Source organism: Scyliorhinus canicula, chromosome 8 (genome assembly GCF_902713615.1).
Source record: "Scyliorhinus canicula chromosome 8, sScyCan1.1, whole genome shotgun sequence".
NCBI lineage: Eukaryota > Metazoa > Chordata > Chondrichthyes > Carcharhiniformes > Scyliorhinidae > Scyliorhinus > Scyliorhinus canicula.
In genome coordinates, this window is record NC_052153.1 from 41,749,128 (window position 1) to 41,774,957 (window position 25,830).

The following is a 25,830-nucleotide window of genomic DNA, read 5'->3' on the forward strand; positions in this document are numbered from 1 at the left end:
CTGCTTCTTTACATCTGTATGCATCACCCAATGCCTGTGTCTATGTATTTACATTGTGTATTTATGTATGTCCTCTTTTTTTTTCATGTATGGAATGATCTGTCTGGACTATACGTAGAACAATACTTTTCACCGTACCTCGGTACACGTGACAATAAACAAACACAAACCAATTATTTTCATTCTATGACCTCAGACGAGCATGCCTCCTGTTAGTGGAAACTGCTTCTCCTTGTTTTATTCTGTGAGAATCCTTCATAATTTTGAACACCTCCATTAAGCTTCCCATTAATCTTCACTGCTCGAAGGAGAACAATCTTGGTTTCTAGTTTAATGTGCGTCTGGCCCCAAGACTGCAGTCATTCTTGTGTTTCTCATTTTCTTTGGTTACTAGGGGATTGAGATAGACTTGTCCGTGAGTTTGTATTTTTTATTGTTTGTCTGTTTCTTGTTTTACCTTTGAATCCATTTGCTGAGTAATTAAATCCTGGATGTTCTATATTGCTGTGGAATCTGGGTGAATAATACCTAAAACCTGTTACTGATACATATAATCGTAATTTCTTTGTTTCCTGTTTTACCAAAGCCATAAATCGGACAAGAAAATGTCACCCAAATCCATTAAATGATTCACTAAAAAGGGCATGATGGATCATATAATTCTTTTAATGTCAATGCTTTACATAACACAAGAGGCGATTTTTCTACATTATGGTAGGAATTGTCCAATATCGCATAGCATAAGTTCAGGCAGGTGAATTCTAGAACATTCCTTGCCAACAAATAATGTTGTTGATTTGTTGTTCATTCCTAAATGGGGGTACTTGTGTTCAAGTGGTGCTGATGGCTCCTACTCAAGGGCACAAGCCAATGGACAAACTAAGCTATTTTCTCCTTTATACACTGACTATGACCAGTGTTGTTAAGATCGGCCAAACCCTAATACATTTCAGGGACCTGTGCATCAGCTTCTGTGCAGTGGGTTTCAGAGCACTATTTGTATGCACACCAGTAGAAACCAGAGTTGGCGGAGTATGCCAATATTTTATTGCTTAAAATCCATCACTGAATTATGTGGAAAGCAGAGAAACTGGAGGAGTCTTGACAAAGTATGTTCAATAACAATTGTTAAGCACCAATGGTTAGTTGGTAAGAAGGATAAACACCAAGGGCAAAAATTTCCATGGCAGGATCTTCTGGTCTGCTGAAGGCGGGCCTGGCAAACAATGCACATTGCCATTGACTTTGGCGTGACTGGGAGACCCCGCTGGCAGCCAAAGCTCATTGCTTCTACCGTGGGGAAACCCACCACAGGAGGAATGGAAAATTCCAGCCCAAGCATTGACTTCTTCCAAACAGAGCTTTGTTCTGACTCCAATAAAACTCCCCCCACCTGTTTCACCTCGATATGCATCCAGTGGCGTGCTTAAACAATTAACCTAGAATTGATGTCTTAATCACTTGTTAATTGTTTCCTATCCGATCCACAATCCAAGCCCCATATTACGTAATACATTGTTATTTGTTGATGTTTCTAAGGTGTCTCACCAGGGGGCTATTAGGCAAATAAAGCAGTTTGGATCGAAAGCTGGTTGACGAACAGGAAGCAAAGTTACAGTAAATGGTTGCTGCTTAGGCTGGTGAAGTGGCTGAAATGGATTGCTGCTGTGGCCACTTTTGTTCTCAGAGTATATATTTGATTTGGAATTGGGTTTAGGCAACACAAAATCTGCTGGGGACATATTGAAGAGAGGTTAACAATTAATATGCAGGATGTTAAAAGACTTCAGGAAGACAGGGATGGGTTAAGAGATTTGGGCAGACAGGCAGCAGAAATTATTTAATATATAGGGCAGCACGGTAGCACGGTGGTTAGCATAAATGCTTCACAGCTCCAGGGTCCCAGGTTCGATTCCCGGCTGGGTCATTGTCTGTGCGGAGTCTGCACGTCCTCCCCGTGTGCGTGGGTTTCCTCCGGGTGCTCCGGTTTCCTCCCACAGTCCAAAGATGTGCGGGTTAGGTGGATTGGCCATGCTAAATTGCCCGTTGTGTCCTAAAAAGTAAGGTTAAGGGGGTGGTTGTTGGGTTACGGGTATAGGGTGGATACGTGGGTTTGAGTAGGGTGATCATGGCTCGGCACAACATCGAGGGCCGAAGGGCCTGTTCTGTGCTGTTCTGTTTTATGTTCTATAGATCAATGTGTGGCACATATTAGGTAGATGAAAAGGAAACAATGGAATATCATGAAAAGGTTATGGATGAACAGAGGAAACTAGGATTGCTGACATAATTCCAATAATGGTGGCATAGCTAGATTAAGTCATAAAAGAGCCGATAGCATTTTTGATTTTATCACAGTGTTAGGGAATACAAAAGTAAAAAAGTAATGATAGATTCCGAGAAAATATTGGTTGAGTCACAGTTAGAACATTGTTGCAGCTTTTGTGATGATATGTGAACTATCATCTGTGTATATAGTATAGTCAAACTGTGTATAAACATTAGTACCTGTATGTACAGATTACAATTCTAGCATCCGACCACAGGTGGCGTGGCGACAGGAGAATGTTACTGGAACACAGACACATGTGCCTGCATGTATAGATTACAATTCCTTTTTTAAAAATTTAGAGTACCCAATTCATTTTTTCCAATTAAGGGGAAATTTAGCGTGGTCAATCCACCTACCTTGCACATCTTTAGGTTGTGGGGGTGAAACCCACGCAGACACGGGGAGAATGTACAAACTCCACATGGACAGTGACCCAGAGCCGGGATCGTACCTGGGACCGCGTCGCTGTGAGGCAACAGGGCTAACTCACTGCGCCACCATGCTGCCCTAGATTACAATTCTAGCAGCCGACCACAGGTGGCGTGGCGACAGGAGAACGTTACTGGAACACAGACACATGTGAGGCAGAATGTGGATTGCAGGCGTAGAGTCCAGTCGCATATCAAGTAGCTCCTTAGTCAAGAGTAATTAATACTAGTTGATGGTTATTTGTATTGAGTTATAGTATCCAACTGTAATTATAGAAGACATCATAGAAATCCTTCAGTGTTTTAGTTAGTTAATAAACAGTTTTGTTCATTTAAAAGCCATATGTTCTCAGAACACTTCAACTAAAAAAGACATTGCTGTCCAGGCATACAGAGAATATTACAGTTTTGGGAGTTCCATTATAGAAAATACATGAAAGCAGTAGTGAACATAAAGTCATCAGCATTAAGTCAGAGACGATAAGATATATTTATTAGGATGTATTTGAAATCTAGGACTTGGTTCTCCACTCTGCAACTGGATCCTGATTTTCTGACCAACAGACCACAATCAGTAAGAATGAACACCAACACCTCCTCCATGATAGTCCTCAATACCGGTGCCCCGCAAGGCTGCGTACTTAGCCCCCTACTCTACTCCCTGTACACACACGACTGCGTGGCAAAACTTAGTTCCAACTCCATCTACAAGTTTGCTGACATACGACCATAGTGGGCCGGATCTCGAATAACGACGAGTCAGAATACAGGAGGGAGATAGAGAACCTAGTGGAGTGGTGTAACGACAACAATCTCTCCCTCAATGCCAGCAAAACTAAAGAGCTGGTCATCGACTTCAGGAAGCAAAGTACTGTACACACCCCTGTCAGCATCAACGGGGCCAAAGTGGAGATGGTTAGCAGTTTCAAATTCCTAGGGGTGCACATCACCAAATATCTGTCCTGGTCCACTCACGTCGACGCTATCACCAAGAAAGCACAACAGCGCCTATACTTCCTCAGGAAACTAAGGAAATTCAGCATGTCCACATTAACCCGTACCAACTTTTACAGATGCACTATAGAAAGCATCCTATCAGGCTGCATCACAGCCATGGTAACTGCTCGGCCCAGGACCGCAAGGAACTTCAAAGAGTTGTGAATACCGCCCAGTCCATCACACGAACCTGCCTTCCATCCATGGACTCCATCTACACCTCCCGCTGCCGGGGGAAAGCGGGCAGAATAATCAAGGATCCCTCCCACCCGGCTTACTCACTTTTCCAACTTCTTCCATCGGGCAGGAGATACAGAAGTCTGAGAACACGCACGAACAGACTCAAAAACAGCTTCTTCTCCACTGTCACCAGACTCCTAAATGACCCTCTTATTGACTGACCTCATTAACACTACACCCTGTATGCTTCATCCGATGCCAATGCTTATGTAGTTACATTATATATCTTGTGTTGCCCTATTATGTATTTTCTTGAATTTTGTTTAATTCCCTTTTCTTCCATGTAGTGAATGATCTGTTGAGCTGCTCGCAGAAAAATACTTTTCACTGTACCTCGGTACACGTGACAATAAACAAATCCAAACCAATCAAAATATTGGGACTCTTTTCCTTGGAGAAAGCAGGCGAACAGGAGAAAAGAGGATTTTTAAATTATGCAGAGTTTCGAAAGAGTAAAAATAAAAAGGCTAATAAGTCAAGGCTAGGGTGAAAGAGAACGTCAGTATGGTTCATTTTTGAACTGCTTGTATAAAGAACTTGCACAGACACAAGAGTCAAATGGCTTCTGTTGTTGGGCCTACAATGTGCAGTAAGCCCAAGTACATTGAGATATGAATAGATTAGCTTCAATGATTTAATCTTATTGGAGATAACATTACTAATAACGGGTGTCTGAAAAATAATTCATATAATACACACGCTCATTGTTCTAATCTCCTGTTTGTTCTGCTGCTATTTATAAAGGTAAACCAACCACATTCTGTGAAACAATGGGAAAGGCTGAAATTTGGCTGATTCGGACATATTGGGATTTTGAATTTCCCCGACCACTTCTACCCAATTTTATATTCGTAGGAGGGCTTCACTGTCGACCAGCAAAACCCCTGTCTCAGGTAAGACTGAAGAAACAATGGAATCTACAATTTTCCACCATATCAAATGACAGAACCATAAGAAGGAATGTAGTCCCTTTGTGGGATGATTTCATCAGATCAATTGGACATCCATCACCCAGGATTCTGAGAGGAATGTGTAATTTCATCCCATCAGAGTTCAAACAGAGTACAATATTCACACTACTCAATGTGCCATCATCTATAAAAAGGCACCACCTTCATTGAGGGCTTCCATGTCTGTTTTAACAGTATCCTTGAGTTGGATGGAAATTTGGGTGCCCTGCTGGTCTCTTTGCCCATGCAACATAATCTTCAGGATGCAGCCATCTTCCATTTTTCACACATGCCCCATCCAGCGAAGCCTTTTTTGTTTGATTAACATTGGCATGTCTGATCAGTGGTAAAGTCCAGTGCTGGGCATGCCCAGAACATATGGGCATGAGTCGCCGGACTCCCCGAACACCTGGTGCACCTGTCCTCACCCCCAAAGAACCTATTCATCCTAGTCCTGGACATGTGGGCCCGGTGCAACACCTTGAATTGGATGAGACTAAGCCTCGTACATGAAGAGGAAGAGTTGACTCTCTCCAAGGCATCCGCCCAAGTCCCGTTCTCTATCTGCTCCCCAAGTTCCCCCTCTCATTTAGCCTTCAGCTCCTCCACTGACGACTCCTCCACCTCTTGTATTACCTTATAAATGTCAGACACCTTCCCCTCTCCGACCCACACCCCCGAAAGCACTCTGTCCATCGCCCCCCGCGAGGGCAGCAAAGGGAACTCCTCTACCTGTCGCCTAGCAAACGCCTTTACCTGCAAGTATCTGAACATGTTCCCTTGGGGGAGCCCAAATTTATCTTCCAGTTCCCCCAGGCCCGCAAACCTCCCGCCAATAAACAGGTCCCTCAGTTTACTGATGCCCACCCTATGCCACCCCCTAAATCCCCCATCAGTGTTCCCGGGATGAACCGATGATTTCCACCTAATGGAGCCTCCATCGAGCCCCCTGTTTCCCCCCTATGCTGTCTCCACTGTACCCAGATTATTAGGGTTGCCGCCACCACCGGGCTCGTGGTATACCTCTTAGGAGAAAGCGGCAACGGCGCCGTTACCAAGGCACCCAGGCTCGTACCTCTGCAAGTCGCCATCTCCATTCTTTCCGCCCCCCCATCACCCATTTACGCACCATTGAGATATTGGCTGCCCAATAGTACCCCAAAAGGTTGGGCAGCGCCAGCCCGCCTCCATCCCTCCCTCGCTCCAGGAAAATCCTCTTCACTCTCAGAGTCCCACGTGCCCACACAAAGCTCAAAATACTGCTAGTCACCCTCCTGAAGAAGGCCCTGGGGATGAAGATGGGCAGGCACTGAAAGACGAACAAGAACCTCGGAAGCACCGTCATTTTGACGGACTGCACCCTCCCCGCCAACGACAATGGCAGCATGTCCCACCTCTTCAACTCCTCCTCCATCTGATCCACAAGCCTGGTGAAATTATTCTTGTGAAGAGTCCCCCAGTTCCTGGCCACCTGCATCCCCAGGTACCTAAAACTCTCCCCTGCCCTCCTAAGCGGGAGCCTACCAATTCCTTCCTCCTGGTCCCCAGAGTGCACCACAAACACCTCACTCTTGCCTAGATTTAGTTTATAGCCTGAAAAGGTCCCAAACTCAGCTAGCAGCTCCATCACCCCCGGCATCCCTCCCACCGGGTCCGCCACATACAGTAACAGGTCATCGGCATACAACAACGCCCTATGTTCCTCCCCACCCCACACCAAACCCCTCCACCTCCCTGAATCCCTCAATGCCATTGCCAACGGCTCGATTGCCAATGCAAACAACAAGGGGGACAGGGGGCAACCCTGCCTGGTCCCTCGGTAAAGCCGGAAGTACTCCGACCTCCTCCCATTCGTGGCCAAACACGCCATTGGGGCCTCATATAGTAGCCTCACCCATCTAATAAACCCTTCACCAAATCCAAACCACCCCAACACCTCCCATAAGTACACCCACTCCACTCTATCGAAGGCCTTCTCCACATCCAGCGCCACCACTATCTCAACCTCCCCCTCAATCGCCGGCATCATGATGACATTCAACAACCTCCGCACATTCGTGTTCAGCTGCCTTCCCTTAACAAAACCTGTCTGGTCCTGGTGTACAACCCCTGGCACACAGTCCTCTATCCTGGTGGCCAGGATTTTTGCCAGCACCTTGGCATCACATTAAGGAGAGATATGGGCCTGTATGAACCACACTGCTGGGGGTCCTTGTCCCTCTTTAAAATTAAAGAAATCAGCGCCCGCGACATCGTCGGGGGCAAAGTCCCCCCTTCCCACCTCATTAAGTGTCCGCATCAGCAAGGGGCCCAGTAGGTCCACAAACTTTTTCTAAAATTCCACCGGGAACTCATCCGGCCCTGGCGCCTTCCCTGACTGCATCTTCCCGATCCCCTGAACCAGCTCCTCCAGCTCAATCGGCGCCCCCAACCCCTCCACCTGCTCCTCCTGCACCTTCGGGAAAGATAGCCCGTCGAGAAACCTCTCCATTCCCCTCCTCTCCACCGTTGGCTCCGACCGGTACAGTTCCCCGTAAAAATCCTTGAAGACCTCATTCACCTCTACCCCTTTCCGCACCACATTCCCACTCTTGTCTCTCACTCCAGCAATTTCCCTAGCCGCATCCCGCTTGCGGAGCTGATGAGCCAGCATCCTACTCGCCTTTTCACCATGTTCATCATATACTGCCCCTTGTGCCTTCCTCCACTGTGCCTCCGCCTTTCTAGTGGTCAGCAAATCAAATTTAGCCTATAGGCTGCGCCTCTCCCCCAACAGTCCCTCCTCTGGTGCCTCCGCGTACCTCCTGTCCACCTCCAGCATCTTTCCCACCAGTCTATCACTCTCACTCCTCTTGCTCCTCTCCCTGTGTGCCCGGATGGATATCAGCTCCCCACGAATCACTGCCTTCAGGCTTCCCAGTGTTGGCCCTAGGGTTGCTGGCGCCCCGGGCAAGCTGAACTTCGGCGCCCTTACAAGTATAATTTTGAAATATTTTCACAAGGAGAAAAACTGAAAATGTAGAATAAAGAGTTTATTACAATATTACAAAATCGAGGCATTCAAATCTGTACAGAATCTGAACAAACTGAGAAGCATACTATATTCCGTAAGTTCACGATGATAAAGACTGTAGCTGTAACGAATTTTCTCCTAATAAAAAGTATGAACAAATGAACAGCATTATTTGTGTTGCAGTTAGGCATGTCACGTTTATGTTCTTTTAATCTAATAACTAAATATTCCCAGTTTCGTCTATATTACACGGTTTACACCAGCATTTGGTTTTTCTGAAATATTATTTCCTACTAACATCGACTTAATGGTAGAAGTGTACCTAATAGCTATATTCACATCGAGATCACATCTGTTTGTAAAATCATCTGTGGTATTTTTACGTGGGTCCCGCACTTGACTTGACCGGAATTCAAGTAAAAATAGCCAACAGAAAATGATTTACGGTCACGTAAAAATAGACACTGCGTTGTAAAATAAATTAAAAACAGTCAGATAAATACTTCATAAAAATTATGAAATAATTTACTTACATTTCACTATGCCCATATCCTCAGCTGCCCGCGACCCACCTTAGGTGACGTGTACAAGCTGACGGTTGTGGAAATTTCCTTGTCTTTGTCACGCACTCCTTCATGGCGCCCCGGGCGACTGCCCGAGTTGCCGGTACCTTGAGCCGGCCCTGCCCAGACCATCCCCACCTGGACCTCCCCCGTATCATTCACCTCGAGGTACCCCTCAATACTTGCCCGGACCCTCCTACACACCTCCTCCTCCGCCAACAACCCCACATCAACTGCCACAACGGGCGCTGGTCTCGCACCTCCCCCATCTGCTGGTCCCGCACCTCCCCCATCTCCAACTCCATCCAATGCGGAGCGTGGTCGGAGATTGCAATGGCCGAATATTCGGCCTCCTCCACTCTCGGAATCAGTCCCCTACTCACCACGAAGAAGTCTATCCGAGAATACACCCTATGTACGTGGGAGAAGAAAGAGTACTCCCGTGCCCTCGGCCTCACAAACCTCCATGGGTCCGCCCCTCCCATCTGGTCCATAAACCCACTCAGTACCTTGGCCGCCGCCGGCCTCCTATCCGTCCTTGAACAGGACCGATCCAGTGAAGGATCCAACACCGTATTGAAGTCCCCCCCATAATCAGACCTCCCGCCTCTAGATCCGGGACCCGTCCCAGCATACGCCTCATAAAGCCCGCATCGTCCCAATTTGGGGCATACACACAAGCAAGTACCACCTTCTCTCCCTGTAGCCTGCCCCTAACCATAACATACCTACCCCCCTTATCCGCCACCACCTCAGATGCCTCAAACGACACATTTTTCCCCACCAGAATCGCCACTCCCCGGTTCTTCACATCCAACCCAGAGTGGAAAACCTGCCCCACCCACCCCTTCCTCAGACGGACCTGGTCCGCCACCTTCAGGTGGGTCTCCTGAAGCATTGCCACATCTGCTTTTTGCCCCCTCAGATGAGCAAGTACCCTCGACTGCTTCACCGGCCCATTCAATCCTCTCGCATTCCAGGTGACCAACCGGATCAGAGGGCGTCCCACCCCCCTGCCCCGTCGACTAGCCATAGCCCGTCGACTGCCCGCCCCAGGCCAGCACCCTCCGCCTGACCCAGTCCCCACAGCGACAACACCTCACCTCTGTCCACCCGGCCCACACCAGCTCCTTCCTGACCCTGCCAGCAGCAACCCGGTATTCCCCCCCAAGGCTAGGAACCCTCCTAGCCTCAAACCATCCTCCGATGTACTTCCGTGGGTCAGCTAACTTCTGCTGACCCTGGAAACTCCCGCCAAAAACCCGACCCCTCCCAAAGTGGGATCATTCCCCCATCCTGTCCCTCCTCCAGGCACCGCTCCAGCGTGGGGGAGAACCAGTTAAGGCCCCCCCCCGTCGTCATCTCCAGCCCCCAGCCCCGCAACGCGGGAAACCAGAGGAAAGCCCGCGCTTTCGCACTGCCCCACCACACCCTTCTGACGCAGCTCCCAAATACCAGCCCCACTCCATACCCCCAACCCGACATAGAATACAACAAACCCCCCCAACCTCCCCGCAAGATACAAAACTCAAACAATGCCCCCCAACAAAAAACAGAACAACACCCCAATAAATAACAATATCAAAATTACAAAGTACAGAAAAAGAGAACACCGCAACAGCAGAAACCAGCAATAAAGCATTGCAACCAACCCCACAACCCCTAGGTCGAGTCCAGTTTCTCCGTCCCCACGAAGGCCCACGCCTCCTCCGGGGAATCAAAATAATAATGCCGGTCCAAATAAGTTACCCACAGGCGCGCAGGCTGCAACATTCCAAAGTTGATCTTCTTCTTATAGAGCACCCCCTTCGTCCGATTAAACCCGGACCGCCGCTTAGCCACCTCCGCACTCCAATCCTGGTAGATCCGTACTACCCCATTCTCCCAATTGCTGCTCTTCACCTTCTAGGCCCAGCGCAGCACACACTCCCGATCACTGAACCGGTGGAACCTCACCAGCACCGCACGCGGGGGTTCGTTCTCCTTGGGCCTCCTGGCCAGTACTCTGTGGGCTCCCTCCAGCTCCAGGGGCAGATGGAAAGATTCTGCCCCCACTAGCGAGTTCAGCATCGTAGCCACGTAGGTTGTCAGATCCGACCCCTCCAGCTCCTCCGCAAGTCCCAAGATCCTCAGATTCTTCCGCCTCATGCGGTGATCAAGCTCCTCGAAGCGGTCTTGCCACTTCTTGTGGAGTGCCTCGTGCCCCTCCACCTTACTCACGAGGACCACGGCCTCCTCCTCTCGTTCAGCGGCCTGCGCCTGCAACGCCTGGATGGCAGCACCCTGGGTCGTCTGAATCTCCGAGAGCTTTTTATTCATTTCCTGCAGAGAGCTCAGCACCTCAGCCTTAAAATCTGCAAAACAGCGCAGGAGAGCAGCTTGCTACTCCTGGGCCCACAGCTTCCACTCCTCTGGTGCTCCGCCGGCCGCCATCTTGGAATCCTTCCCCCGGTTTTTCTGGGGAGCTGCTGCCGTTTTTCCCCCCTTTCCACTCCGAGTTCGAGTCATGAAATGCGGAGAAAGTCGATCACACCTTCTCCCACCGGGAGACGTTGAAAAAATTCCGTTTTGGGCTCTAAAAAGAGCCGAAAAGTCCGTTGGAATCGGGAGCTCCCAAATGTGCGGCTTCCTACGTCATCGCCGCCACCGGAAGTCTCAGTGGTAAACTCTTACTTGATTGACCCAAATGGTGACACCAGCTGCATTAAATCAGATGCAAGTGGTCTCGGGTGGATTTTGGTAAGAATTTTGCAATTGTGTTGTGATGTAAGGAAAGTGCAAAAGGCTTATGAAGCATTTTCTCTCCTCGAAAAGTAATGGTATCCATTTAAGCCATTTATATGTGCTCTCTTTCTGAATTCTCTGAACTCATTCCAAGCTCAATCAGCTAATTGTAGTGAATGTTGGAGGAAAAGGAAGACACTTGAATGAGAGGAAGCCACTCTCTACTGAGCCATTAATACGATGAGGGGTTCTGCCACCTTTTTTAAAAGTGTTTTAATTTAAATTTTAACATTTTTACATTTAAAGTACATAGCATTACAAAACAAAATAAACCCAACACCAATCCCTCAACCCGTCCCTCCCCACCCCAACCAAACCCCCCACTCGCAAAATCCTTGGTCTGCTAACAATGCCATATCCAACCTCCATGGCGAGTGCTAAGATGGACCAAGTCAACAAAGTGTGGAGCATGGCCAAAATCGCAATCACCGAATAGCCCGCCCTCATCACCCAAGGAAGAAGAGATCTACCCACCAGAAAAAAGTCAACCCCTGAGTAAACCTGATGGACACGGGGGGGGGGGGGGGAGAGAAAGAAAAATCCTCATCCCTCAAGTACAAGAAACACCACGGATCTCCCCCTGCCCCCATCTGCTTGATAAAAGCCAACAACGCCTTTGCCACGCCTGATGGAGCCAGCGACTTGGGCTTAGATCGATCCAACTTTGAATCTAGAACACAATTTAAGTCCCCGCCCCTCTCCAGGATTAGTTGATGCGAGTCGCAGTCAGGAATGGAAGCCAGCAACCTCTTAACAAACCCCATATCATCCCAATTTGGTGCACAGACATTGACCTGGACCACCAAAGTGCCCGCCAAAGACTAACTTACAATCACATATTTACCATTAGAATTCACCACAATTTTAGTGGTCAAAAATAGAACCCGTTTATTAATTAATATCGCCACTTCTCGAGCCCTACCGTCAAAGCCCAAATGAAATACTTGACTCACCCACCGCTTCCGCGACCTGGCCTGCTCCCTTGCGTGCAAATGGGTCTCCTGCAGAAACACCACATCAGCACTCAAACTTTTCAGGTGAGTGCACACCCTCAACCTTTTCAGTGGGCCTACGTTCCAGGTGACCATCTGAATTGGGGGCTTCCCATCCCCCCTTGACCCAGAGTCAGAGAATACAGGCACAAGGCCAACCCAAATGGCCACCAAACCCAACAGCAAGACAAAACAAAGAGAAATCTGTAGTCACCTCCCCTGGTTCTTCTCATGGAGGTAGTTGAACCATACAATAACAGTCCATGGTGGTTTGTTGGGTCGGGGCATCTACTGGAGTGTCCATCCTGCTTGTGAGGACCCGTGAATCCACCAGACCCCAACATCTTCCCAAACATCTTAGAAAAGGATTATGTGGGAGTTGGGCCTTCCATACCCACAGTCAACCCTACAATTCTGACATTCTGCCTTCTAGAATGATTACAAAGAAAAGTACAGCACAGGAACAGGCCCTTCGGCCCTCCAAGCCTGTGCCGACCATGCTGCCCGTCGAAACTAAAATCTTCTACACTTCCTGGGTCCGTATCCCTCTATTCCCATCCTATTCATGTATTTGTCAAGATGCCCCTTTAATGTCACTATCGTCCCTGCTTCAACCACCTCCTCCGACAGCGGGTTCCAGGCACCCACTACCCTCTGTGTTAAAAAAACTTGCCTCGTACATCTCCTCTAAACCTTGCCCCTCGCACCTTAAACCTATGCCCACTAGTAATTGACCCCTCTCCCCTGGGAAAAAGCATCTGACTATCCACTCTGTCTATGCCACTCATAATTTTGTAGACCTCTATCAGGTCGCCCCTCAACCACCATCGTTCCAGTGAGAACAAACCGAGTTTATTCAACCGCTCCTCATAGCTAATGCCCTCCATACCAGGCAACATCCTGGTAAATCTCTTCTGCACCCTCTCTAAAGCCTCCACATCCTTCTGGTAGTGTGGCGACCAGAATTGAACACTATACTCCAAGTGTGGCCTAACTAAGGTGCTATACAGCTGCAACATGACTTGCCAATTCTTATACTCAATGCCCCGGCCAATGAAGGCAAGCATGCCGTATGCCTTCTTGACTACCTTCTCCACCTGTGTTGCCCCTTTCAGTGACCTGTGGACCTGTACACCTAGATCTCTCTGACTTTCAATACTCTTGATGGTTCTACCATTCACTGTATATTCCCTACCTGCATTGGACCTTCCAAAATGCATTACATCACATTTGTCCGGATTAAACTCCATCTGCCATCTCTCCGCCCAAGTCTCCAAATGATCTAAATCCTGCTGTATCCTCTGACAGTCCTCATCGCTATCTACAATTCCATCAACCTTTGTGTCGTCTGCAAACTTACTAATCAGACCAGTTACATTTTCCTCCAAATCATTTATATATACTATGAACAGCAAAGGTCCCAGCACTGATCCCTGCGGAACACCACTAGTCACAGCCCTCCAATCAGAAAAAGCACCCTTCCATTGCTACTCTCTGCCTTCTATAACCTAGCCAGTTCTGTATCCATCTTGCCAGCTCACCCCTGATCCCATGTGACTTCACCTTTTGTACCAGTCTGCCATGAAGGACCTTGTCAAAGGCCTTACTGAAGTCCATATAGACAACATCCACTGCCCTACCTGCATCAATCATCTTTGTGAAATCTTCAAAAAACTCTATCAAGTTAGTGAGACACGACCTCCCCTTCACAAAACCATGCTGCCTCTCACTAATACGTCCATTTGCTTTCAAATGGGAATAGATCCTGTCTCGAAGAATTTTCTCCAGTAATTTCCCTACCACTGACGTAAGGCTCACCAGCCTGTAGTTCCCTGGATTATCCTTGCTACCCTTCTTAAACAAAGGAACAACATTGTCTATTCTCCAGTCCTCCGGGACATCACCTGAAGACAGTGAGGATCCAAAGATTTCTGTCACGGCCTCAGCAATTTCCTCTCTCGCCTCCTTCAGTACTCTGGGGTAGATCCCATCCGGCCCTGGGGACTTATCTACCTTAATATTTTTCAAGACGCCCAACACCTCGTCTTTTTGGATCTCAATGTGACCCAGGCTATCTACACACCCTTCTCCAGACTCAACATTCACCAATTCCTTCTCTTTGGTGAATACTGATGCAAAGTATTCATTTAGTATCTCGCCCATTTTTTCTGGCTCTACACATAGATTCCCTACCTATCCTTCAGTGGGCCCACCCTTTCCCTGGCTACCCTCTTGCTTTTTATGTATGCATAAAAAGCCTTGGATTTTCCTTTACCCTATTTGCCAATGACTTTTCGTGACCCCTTCTAGCCCTCCTGACTCCTTGCTTAAGTTCCTTCCTACTTTCCTTATATTCTACACAGGCTTTGTCTGTTCTCAGCCTTCTAGCCCTGACAAATGCCTCCTTTTTCTTTTTGACGAGGCAAACAATACCTCTGGTTATCCAAGGTTCCTGAAATTTGCGGTATTTATCCTTCTTCCGCACAGGAACATCCCGGTCCTGAATTCCTTTCAACTGACATTTGAAAGCCTCCCACGTATCAGATGTTGATTTACCTTCAAACATCTGCCCCCAATCTAGGTTCTTCAGTTCCCTCCTAATATTGTCATAATTAGCCTTCCCCCAATCCAACACATTCACCCTTGGACCACTTATCCTTGTCCACCAGCACTTTAAAACTTATTGAATTGTGGTCACTGTTCCCAAAATGCTCACCTACTGAAACTTCTACCACCTGGCCGGGCTCATTCCCCAATACCAGGTCCAGTACAGCCCCTTCCCTAGTTGGACTATCTACTTTTTGTTTTAAGAAGCCCTCCTGGATGCTGCTTACAAACTCTGCCCTGTCCAAGCCCCTAGCACTAAGTGAGTCCCAGTCAATATTGGGGAAGTTGAAGTCTCCCATCACAACAACCCTGTTGCTTTTACTCGTTTCCAAAATCTGTCTACCTATCTGCTCCTCTATCTTCCGCTGGCTGTTGGGAGGCCTGTGGTAAACCCCCAACTTTGTAACTGCACCCTTCTTATTCCTGATCTCTACCCATATAGCCTCGCTGCCCTCTGAGGTGTCCTCCCGCAGTACAGCTGTGATATTCTCCCTCACCAGTAGCGCAACTCCTCCACCCCTTTTACATCCCCCTCTATCCTGCCTGAAACATCTAAATCCCGGAACGTGTAGCTGCCAATCCTGTCCTTCCCTCAACCAGGTCTCTGTAATGGCAACAACGTCATAGTTCCAAGTACTAATCCAAGCTCTAAGTTCATCTGCCTTACCCGTAAGACTTCTTGCATGAAAACATATGCACTTCAGGCCACCAGACCCGCTGTTTTTAGCAACATCTCCCTGTCTGCTCTTCCTCAGAGCCATACTGGCCCTATTCCCTAGTTCTCCCTCAATGCTTTCACCTTCTAACCTATTGCTCCGGTACCCACCCCCTGCCATACTATTTTAAACCCTCCTGTGTGACACTAGCAAACATCGCTAGTTTAGATGCAACCCGTCCTTCTTATACAGGCCACACCTGCCCCGGAAGAGCTCCAGATAACGGAAACCCTCCCTCCTACACCAGCTATTTGGACACGTGTTTAGTTGCTCTATCTTCCTATTTCTAGCCTCACTGGCACGTTGCACAGGGAGTAATCCCGAGATTACAACCCTGGAGGTCCTGTCTTTTAACTTTCTGCCTAGGTCCCTGAACTCCTGCTGCAGGACCACATGCCCCTTCCTGCCTATGTCGTTAGTACCAATATGTACAATGACCTCTGCCTGTTTGCCCTCCCCCGTCAGGATGCCCGCCACCCGTTCTGAGACATCCTGGACCCTGGCACCAGGGAGGCAACATACCATCCTGGAGTCTCTTTCACGTCAACCAGATTATCCAGATCGTCAGCCTTGGCTCTCAGTGCTTTATTTATACCAACCTTCAGAGAGGTATCAGCATCTAGTGGGGCAATCTGGTCGCTATGTTTTGAAAGCGCTGTCTCCACACCCTTAATCTCTGCACCACGCGCTTTTACCGTCTCATTGGCCTTTTGTAACCCGACCAAATGGGAGCCAGGGCATCCTCCATCGACTTAAAAAGGTCCCCGGACACAATCCTCCATTGCTTCTCAAGTTTCACCGACAGGACGCCGGCAAGCATCTCGGCCGTTATTGGAGTGGCAGGAGTCACAGGAGCAGTCTCCACCATTTTCCCCACTGAGGAGCCTCCAGAAGCCTCTAACTCTGTTGAAAAATTTCTATCCACAATTTTCTTTGCCCTGGTCCTTCTTGGCATTTACCTTATGTGGACAACTTATAACATCGATTAGGTGGAGTTTTACTCAAAACTCTCCCCAGAAACTGAGCAAAAAGGGGGAGCTACCTCGTGTGTGACTTCTCCCTACATGCAGCCACCGGAAGGAAGTCCCAATGTCACCGTGTTAATCACACTATCATTTGTGTTATTTATTGTTTATTTGGCAAATCCCGATCTTTTTGTCAGCTCTGCCCGACTTGAAACTGAGAGGTTGCTATGATTTGAGGCAAGTGGTCTGACCTAAGATTCTGGAGATGATTCATTTTAATATAATCTGCATGACAATGGCTCATTTCATGCATTGATAAAATGAGCCACTGAAAGGGAGTTGGCAAATCCAGGGCAAAGTAGATAGTTCCTAGATAGTACAAAGTCCACCACCGGGAAACCTGCCGCGGGGTCACCATCGATGGGACCAGAAGGTCCCGCAGGTGAAAAGGGCCGGACTATTCCACCTTGAGTTTAAAATAAAAGGCCCAATGCCAGAATTAGCACACTGGCACCATCAATGGAAGATTCTGTGTTCAGAGGTTTGGCCCACTGGTGTGTGCCCAGGCTTGGGCAGTGATTGGTCTTTGCAAACCCAACCTTAATTTTGGTAAGAGGTCAGGAATATGGCATCAGGTGGCAGGAGACCAGTGGAATGTTTCATAAAACATAGAACATAGAACATTACAGCGCAGTACAGGCCCTTCGGCCCACGATATTGCACCGTCCTGTGAAACCCTTCTAAAGTCCCTCTACACTATTCCCTTATCGTCCATATGCCTATCCAATGACCATTTGAATGTGTTTAGTGTTGGCGAGTCCACTACTGTTGCAGGCAGGGCATTCCACGCTCTTACTACTCTCTGAGTAAAGAACCTACCTCTGACATCTGTCCTATATCTATCTCCCCTCAATTTAAAGCTATGTCCCCTCGTGCTGGATATCACCATCCGAGGAAAAAGACTCTCAATGTCCACCCTATCTAATCCTCTGATCATCTTGTATGTCTCAATTAAGTCCCCTCTTAACCTTCTCTCTAATGAAAACAGCCTCAAGTCCTTCAGCCTTTCCTCATATGATCTTCCCTCCATACCAGGCAACATTCTTGTAAATCTCTTCTGTACCCTTTCCAATGCTTCCACATCCTTCCTATAATGTGGTGACCAGAACTGCACACAATACTCCAAATGCGGCCACACCAGAGTTTTGTACAACTGCAACATGACCTCATGGCTCCGAAACTCAATTCCTCTACCAATAAAAGCTAACACACCGTACGCCTTCTTAACAACCCTCTTAACCTGGGTGGCAACTTTCAGGGATCTATGGACATGGACACCGAGATCTCTCTGCTTGTCCACACTACCAAGAATCTTACCATTAGCCCAGTACTCTGCCTTCCTGTTATTCCTTCCAAAATGAATCACCTCACACTTTTCTGCATTAAACTCCATTTGCCACCTGTCAGCTCAGCTCTGCAGCTTATCTATGTAACTTGTAACATCCTTCTGCACTGTCCACAACTCCACCGACTTTAGTGTCATCTGCAAATTTACTCACCCATCCTTCTACGCCCTCCTCCAGGTCATTTATAAAAATGACAAACCGCAACGGCCCCAAAACAGATCCTGGTGTCCACTAGTAACTGGACACCAGTCAGAGCATTTCCCATCAACCACCACTCTGTCTTCTATCAGCTAGCCAATTTCTGATCCAAACTGCTAAATCACCCTGAATCCCATTACTCTGTATTTTCTGCAATAGCCTACCGTGGGGAACCTTATCAAACGCTTTACTGAAATCCATATACACCACATCAACTGCTTTACCCTCATCCACCTGTTTGGTCACCTTCTCGAAGAACTCAATGAGGTTTGTGAGGCACGACCTACCCTTCACAAAACCATGTTGACTATCTCTAATCAAATTATTCCTTTCCAGATGATTATACATCCTATCTCTTATAAACCTTTCCAAGACTTTTCCCACAACAGAAGTAAGGCTCACTGGTCTATAGTTACCGGGGTTATCTCTACTCCCCTTCTTGTACAAGGGGACAACATTTGCTATCCTCCAGTCCTCTGGCACTATTCCTGTCGACAAAGATGACTTAAAGATCAAAGCCAAAGGCTCAGCAATCTCCTCCCTAGCTTCCCAGAGAATCCTAGGATAAATCCCATCTGGCCCAGGGGACTTATCTATTTTCACACTTTCCAGAATCGCTAACACCTCCTCCTTATGAACCTCAAGCCCTTCTAGTCCAGTAGCCTGTATCTCAGTATTCTCCTCGACAACTTTGTCTTTTTCCTGTGTGAATACTGACGAAAAATACTCATTTAGCACCTCTTCTATCTCCTCGGACTCTACGCACAACTTCCCACTATTGTCCTTGACTGGCCCTACTCTTACCTTAGTCATTCTTTTATTCCTGACATACCTATAGAAAGCTTTAGGGTTATCCTTGATCCTACCTGCCAAAGACTTCTCATGTCCTCGCTTGGGTCTTCTTAGCTCTCTCTTTAGAGCCTTCCTAGCTAACTTGTAACTCTCAAGCGACCCAACTGAACCATCACGTCTCATCTTCACATAAGTCTCCTTCTTCCTCTTGACAAGTGTTTCAACTGCTTTAGTAACCCGTGGTTCCCTCACTCGACCACTTCCTCCCTGCCTAACAGGTACATACTTATCAAGGACACGCAGTAGCTGTTCCTTGAACATGCTCCACATTTCCATTGTGTCCATCCCCTGCAGTTTTCCTTTCCAGGCGATGCATCCTAAGTCTTGCCTCATCGCATCATAATTGCCTTTCCCCCAGCAATAACTCTTGCCCTGCGGTTTATACCTATCCCTTTCCATCGCTAAAGTAAACGTAATCGAATTGTGGTCACTATCACCAAAATGCTCACCTACTTCCAAATCTAACACCTGTCCTGGTTCATTACCCAGTACCAAATCCAATACGGCCTCGCCTCTTGTTGGTCTATCTACATACTGCATCAGGAAACCCTCCTGCACACATTGGACAAAAGCGGATCCATCTAAAGTACTCGAACTATAGTGTTTCCAGTCAATATTTGGAAAGTTAAAGTCCCCATAACAACTACCCTGTTATTTTCGCTCCTATCCAGAATCATCTTTGCAATCCTTTCCTCTACACCTCTGGAACTTTTCGGATGCCTATAGAAAAGCTCTAACAGGGTGACCTCTCCTTTCCTGTTTCTTAACTCAGCCCATACTACCTCAGTATTCGAGTCCTCATCAAATGTCCTCTCAGCCACCGTAATACTGTTTCCTTCCCTGATTTTCCTCCCTCTGCTCCCTGGGCAACAAAATATCCTAATTCCGATTAAGCAATGACCACTTTCAATATAATTTTTTTGTATATAAACAATTTTATTGAGGTATTTTTGGCATATAAAACAATGACATTGTATAGTACTGTACAAAAAGAAAAGCAAATAACGCATAGTACAAACCACAACTCCATTCTCGCAAGGACCTGTCTAAACCACCCCCGACCCTACTCTACCCTAGCCCCATCCCCCCGCTGCTGATGATTAATTCTCCGCGAAGAAGTCAATGAATGGCTGCCACCTCCGGGCGGATGCCGATAGTGAACCTCTCAAGGCGAACTTAACTTTCTCTAGACCCAGAAAGCTCGCCATATCTGATAGCCATGCTTCGGTCTTCGGGGGCCTTGAGTCCCTCCATGCCAACAGTATTCGTCGCCGGGCTACCAGGGAAGCAAAGGCCTCCTTCTCCTCCTGGACTCCGACACCCCAAAGATTGCCACCTCAGGACTCATTACCACCAAAGTTTTCAAAACTCGGGACATGATGTCCATGAATCCCTGCCAGTACCCCCTGAGTTTGGGGCACGACCAGAACATTAGCCGGCCCACCGGCGCATCTGGCACACTTGTCCTCCAGCTCGAAGAATTTACTCATCCGGGCCACTGTCATGTGGGCCCGGTGCACGATCTTAAACTGGATCAGACTGAGCCTGGCGCATGTTGCGGTCGTGTTTACTCTGCCCAGAGCTTCTGCCCAAATACCGTCCTCTATCTGCCCCCCCCCCCCCCCACCCCCCCCCCCCCCCCCCCCCCCCCCCCCCCCCACCCCCCACTCGAGCTCCTCCTCCCGCTTAAGCTTCAGGTCCTCAGTCTGTGTATCCTCTGCTCCCATTAGTTCTTTGTAAATATCTGAGACTCTATCCTCTCCAACCTCCCCCCGAGAAACTACCCTGTCCTGCCTCCCCTTTGGCGGGAGGCGTGGGAAGGATGGCATCAGTCTGCGCACGAAATCTCGCCCCTGTAAGTATCTAAAGTCATTCCCTCCCGCCAGCCCAAACTTCTCCTCCAACGCCCTCATGCTCGGGAAGCTCCCTTCCAAGAACAGATCACCCACCCTCGCAATCCCCGCCCTCCGCTACAGTCTATATCCACCGTCCATGTTCCCCGGGGCAAATCGGTGATTGCCGCAGATTGGGGTCCGCGCTGATGCTCTCACTTCCCCTATGTGCCTCCTCCACTGGCTCCAGATCCGAAGAGCCGCTACCACTGTAGGGCTGGTGGAGTACCGCGCCGGCGGGAGCGGCAGAGGTGCCGTAACCAGGGCCGCCAAACTGGTGTCCCTGCGCGAAGCAGCCCACTTTCAAAATAATTCGATAGCCAATGTAAACACCATTCTAGATTCATTAACCATGTCTGTTTGTTTTACAGGAGTTGGAAGAGTTTGTTCAGAGTTCTGGAGAGCATGGCGTTGTGGTGTTTTCTCTGGGCTCCATGGTTAAGAACCTTACAGCTGAGAAGGCAAACATGATTGCTGATGCATTGGGACAAATTCCGCAAAAGGTTTGTCTCACCTTGCAAACGCTTATTATATGTGCATTCGCATCGGGTCTTAGAAAAATTAGGATAAGGTGAAGATTTTGAGGTCACGGCAAAAAGCCAACTTTAACATCGGTGAAGATAACCTTCACTACCTCCCAGTATTTAGTAAGTTGGTGTGCTAAAGTCCAGGCCCAATTTGAAGTTGTCTAAAATGCATCAGTGGAAAGGACTTTTCCACTTCTAGCAGAGGTACTTAATGATTATTACTTAATGATCGCAGAAAAATACTTTTCACTGTACCTCGGTACACGTGACAATAAACAAATCCAATCCAATCCAATTCAGGTACTCAGGGGCTGGTTTAGCTCACCAGGCTAAATCGCTGGCTTTTAAAGCACACCAAGCAGGCCAGCAGCACGGTTCGATTCCCGTACCAGCCTCCCCAGACAGGCGCCGGAATGTGGCGACTAGGGGCTTTTCACAGTAACTTCATTGAAGCCTACTCGTGACAATAAGCGATTTTCATTTCATTTTCAATCGTCAAGGCCGATGCTTTTTGTTTATTTTATGCAGAATGTGACAATTCTAAGCAATGTTTTGATTGAGGACCCATCTAGGGCAAGTACATTAAGTACAAAGAGATGGGACAAGGGTCTGCAAATGTAACGTATTTCCTTCAAAAGTTCCCCTTTCCAAACATGTCACCCTGGTGAGTTGCCAAGTACAAGCCACACACCTTTTAAAATCTTGCTTGAAATGTAGGCATCGCTGGCAAGGCCAGCATGTGTTGGCCACCCTAATTGCCCTTGAATAGGTAGCGGTGAGCTGCCTTCTTTCACTGCTGCAGTTGGGGAGGGAGTTACAGGATTTTGACCCAGCAACAGTCAGGATGGCGTGTGACTTGGAATGGCGTGTGACTTGGAATGGCGTGTGACTTGGAGGGCAACTTGCAGGCATTGGTCTCCTCGTGTGTCAGCTGCCTTTGTGATTCTAGGTGGGAAAGGTTACCTGGGGGTCCTTGCCATGGCACCCTTTAGCACAGGTCCACAAAAATGTGGGCCAGGTGCTATGGCACCTGAAAGGGTCTCCCCTGGCCATCGGAGGCCTCTGCTCCGGTCAGGCTCTGGGCAGGGTGGTTCGCTGACACTCCCACTGGCACCCAGGCACATTGGTACTGCCTGCATGGCTCCCTGGAACTGCCAAGCTGGCAGGGTCACTGCCAGGGTGCCAGACTGGCAGTGCCCAGGGACGAAGGTGCCAGATTGCCTTTGCCAGGGAATGGAACAGGGGATGCCCTGCCCTTAAGACATGGGGCGAGGGGGAGCTCAAGGTTCACCTAAGAAGTAAGTTGGGGAGGTGGGGGTGTTCTGAAACTGAGGTGGGGTGTCCGAGGGGGGTTGAGAGATTGGGGTGGTGTTTTAAAAAGACACCCTGATCTCTTCCTGTACTGCCGAGTTGTGCTCGCTGCTCCATATTATGAACATTACAGATGGAGGCTAGCCTTCACTCACCTATAACCTGTTATTGGTTTTCACCTATATCCTGAAGATCGCTGGATTGAAATGCTGGTCTGATAGTTCAGTGGCAATTTTCCAGGCTGAACACAGTTATGCTGTGTGTTTCAAAGGATACTTTCCAGTAACAAATCTTGCCAAGTCCTGTTTTGTTGTTTTACACTAAAATGAGCAAAATACTGTGGACACTGGAATCTGAAACAAGAACAGAGGATTCCGGAAAAACTCAGCAGGTCTGTCAGCATCTATAAGGAGAGAAACAGAGTTAACATTTTGAGTGCATAGACTCTTCGCAAGAGCTGAAAGGAGGGAGAATGTGTTAGAATTGTAGAAACTGCAACAAAAGACAGCAACTTTAAGAATAAGAGACAGGTGGCTGGTGTGAGAGACGGGGGGGGGGGGGGGGGGGGGGGGGGGTTTGCATTGAGGCAATCCAAGTATGGGATTTTTTTTAAGAAGGGGGCGTTTAATATGGAGGAGAAAGGTCAAAAATCGAAAGTTGCCAAACTCAACGTGTCCAACCAGAAGATGAGGTGCTGTTCCTCCAGCGTATGCCAGCCTTCACTGGAGCATTGCAGCAGGCCAAGAACAGACATGTGGACATGAGAGAAAGAAGCTGAGTTAAAATGACAGGCGACAGGAAGATCGGGGTCATGTTTTCAGATACAATAGACATTCCAATTCGGTCTCCTTTACACTGGGGAGACTAAACGCATACTGGATGACTGTTTTGCAGAACACCTTCACTCAGTCTCATCTCAGTCCTAAATGGTTTACCCCGTATCCTCAGACTGCGATCTCTGGTTCTGGACTCCCCGGTCATCAGGAACATACGTCCTGCATCTGCCCTGTCTAGTTCTGTTAGAATTGTGTAGGTTTCTATGAGATCCTCCTCATTCTTCTAAAATCCAGAGAATATAATCGAAACCAACTCAATCTCTCCTCATACGTCAGTTCTACCATCCCAGGAATCAGTCTAGTAAATCTTCACTGCGCTCCCTCTGTAGCAAGGACATCTTCCTCAGATAAGGAGACCAAAACTGTACACAATATTCCAGGTGTAGTCTCACCAAGGCCCTCTATAATTGCAGCAAGATGTCCCTGCTCCTGTACTCTGATCCTCTCGCTATGAAGGCCAATATACCATTTGCCTTCTGTACCACCTGCTGCACCTGCATGCTTACCTTCAGTGACTGGTGTACAAGGAAGGACACCCAGGGTCTTGTTGCACATTCCCCGCTCTCAATCTGTAGCCATTCAGAAAGTAATCTGTTTTCCTGCTTTTGCTACCAAACTGGATAACCCCACATTAATCCATATTATACTGCGTCTGCCATGCATTTGTCCACTCACTCAATTTGTCCACACTCATTAAAGTATCTCTGCAACCTCCTCACAGCTCACCCTCCCACAACTTTGTGTCATCTGAAAATCTGGAGATCTTGCCTTTAGTTCCCTCATCCAAATCATTAATTATTTTTATTTTATTTATTTATTTTTTTTAAATAAATTTAGTGTACCCAATTTCTTTTTTTTCCAATTAAAGGACAATTTAGCCTGTTCAATCCACCTACCTTGCACATTTTTGGGTTATGGGGGCGAAACCCATGCGAACACGGGGAGAATGCGAAAACTCCACACGGACAGTGACCCAGAGCCGGGATCGAACCTGGGACCTCAGTACCGTGAGGCAGCAATGCTAACCACTGCACCACCGTGCTGCCCTATCCAAATCATTAATATGTATTGTGAATAGCTGGGGTCCCAGCACCGATCCATGCATTACCCCCTAGTTACTTCCTGCCGTTTGGAAAAAATCGTTCATTCCTACTCTTTATTTCCTGTCTGCCAACCAGTTTTCTATACATCTCAAAACACTACCTCCAATCTCATGCATTTTAATTTTGCACACTAATCTGGACTTGTCAAAAGCCTTCTGAAAGTCCAAATAAACCACATCCACTGGCTCCCCCTCATCAACTCTGCGAATTATACCCTCGAAGAATTCCAATAGATTTGTAAAGTATGATTTCCCTTTTGTAAATCCATGCTGACACTGTCCGATCCTACCGCTGTTTTCCAAATGCTCTGCTATTAATTCTTTTATAACGGACCCTAGCATTTTCTCTACTACTGGCGTCAGGCTTACAGGTCGATAATTCCCTGTTTTATCTCCATCTCCCTCCTTAAATAGTGGAGTTACATTCACTACCCTGCAAACTGTAAGAACTGTTCCAGACTCTATAGGATCTGCGAAGGTGACCACCGATATATCCACTATTTCTACGGCCATTTCAATAAGTACTCTAGGATGTAGATTATCAGACCCTAGGGATAGTAATAATAGTCTTTATTGTCACAAGTAGGCTTACATTAACACAGCAATGAAGTTACTGTGAAAAGCCCCTAGTCGCCACATTCCGGAGCCTGTTCGGGTACACGGAGCGAGAACTCAGAATGTCTAATTCACCTAATCGACCTTCAATCCCATCAATTTCCCCAACACCATTTCCTTACTAATTCTGATTTCCTTCAGTTCCTCCCTCTCACTAAACCCTGTGTTCCCCAACATTTCTGGTACATTATTTATGTCCTCTTTTATGACGTCAGCACCAAAGTATGTGTTTAGTTGGTCAGCCATTTCTTCCTTGGATCTAATACAGTACTGTCTCTAATTTTCCTTGTGAGCCTTGGTTTGGCCACCTTTCCCCGATTTGATTTTGCGCCAGCCAGGAATGAACAATTGTTGCAGTTCACGCATGTGTTCTTTGAATGTTTGTCGTTGCCTATCCACCGTTATTGTTTTCAGTTAGGTTCGCCAATCCATCATAGCCAACTCGCACCTCATACCATCGTAGTTTCCTTTATTTAGTTTCAGGACCTTAGTCTCAGAATCAACT

At 47.6% G+C, this 25,830-nt stretch overlaps 1 protein-coding gene across 7 annotated transcripts in view; it reads left to right on the forward strand.

The window, feature by feature from the left end:
• The window catches only part of LOC119970193 (UDP-glucuronosyltransferase 2A1-like), a 119,324-nt gene that overhangs the window by 62,377 nt on the left and 31,117 nt on the right, over positions 1-25,830 (forward strand). For all 7 annotated transcript variants that reach the window (XM_038804426.1, XM_038804429.1, XM_038804431.1 and 4 more), the window contains 2 exons: positions 4,741-4,889; positions 21,306-21,437. In XM_038804426.1, coding sequence (XP_038660354.1) covers positions 4,741-4,889; positions 21,306-21,437 — 281 coding nt within the window. The remainder of the gene's footprint in view (positions 1-4,740; positions 4,890-21,305; positions 21,438-25,830) is intronic.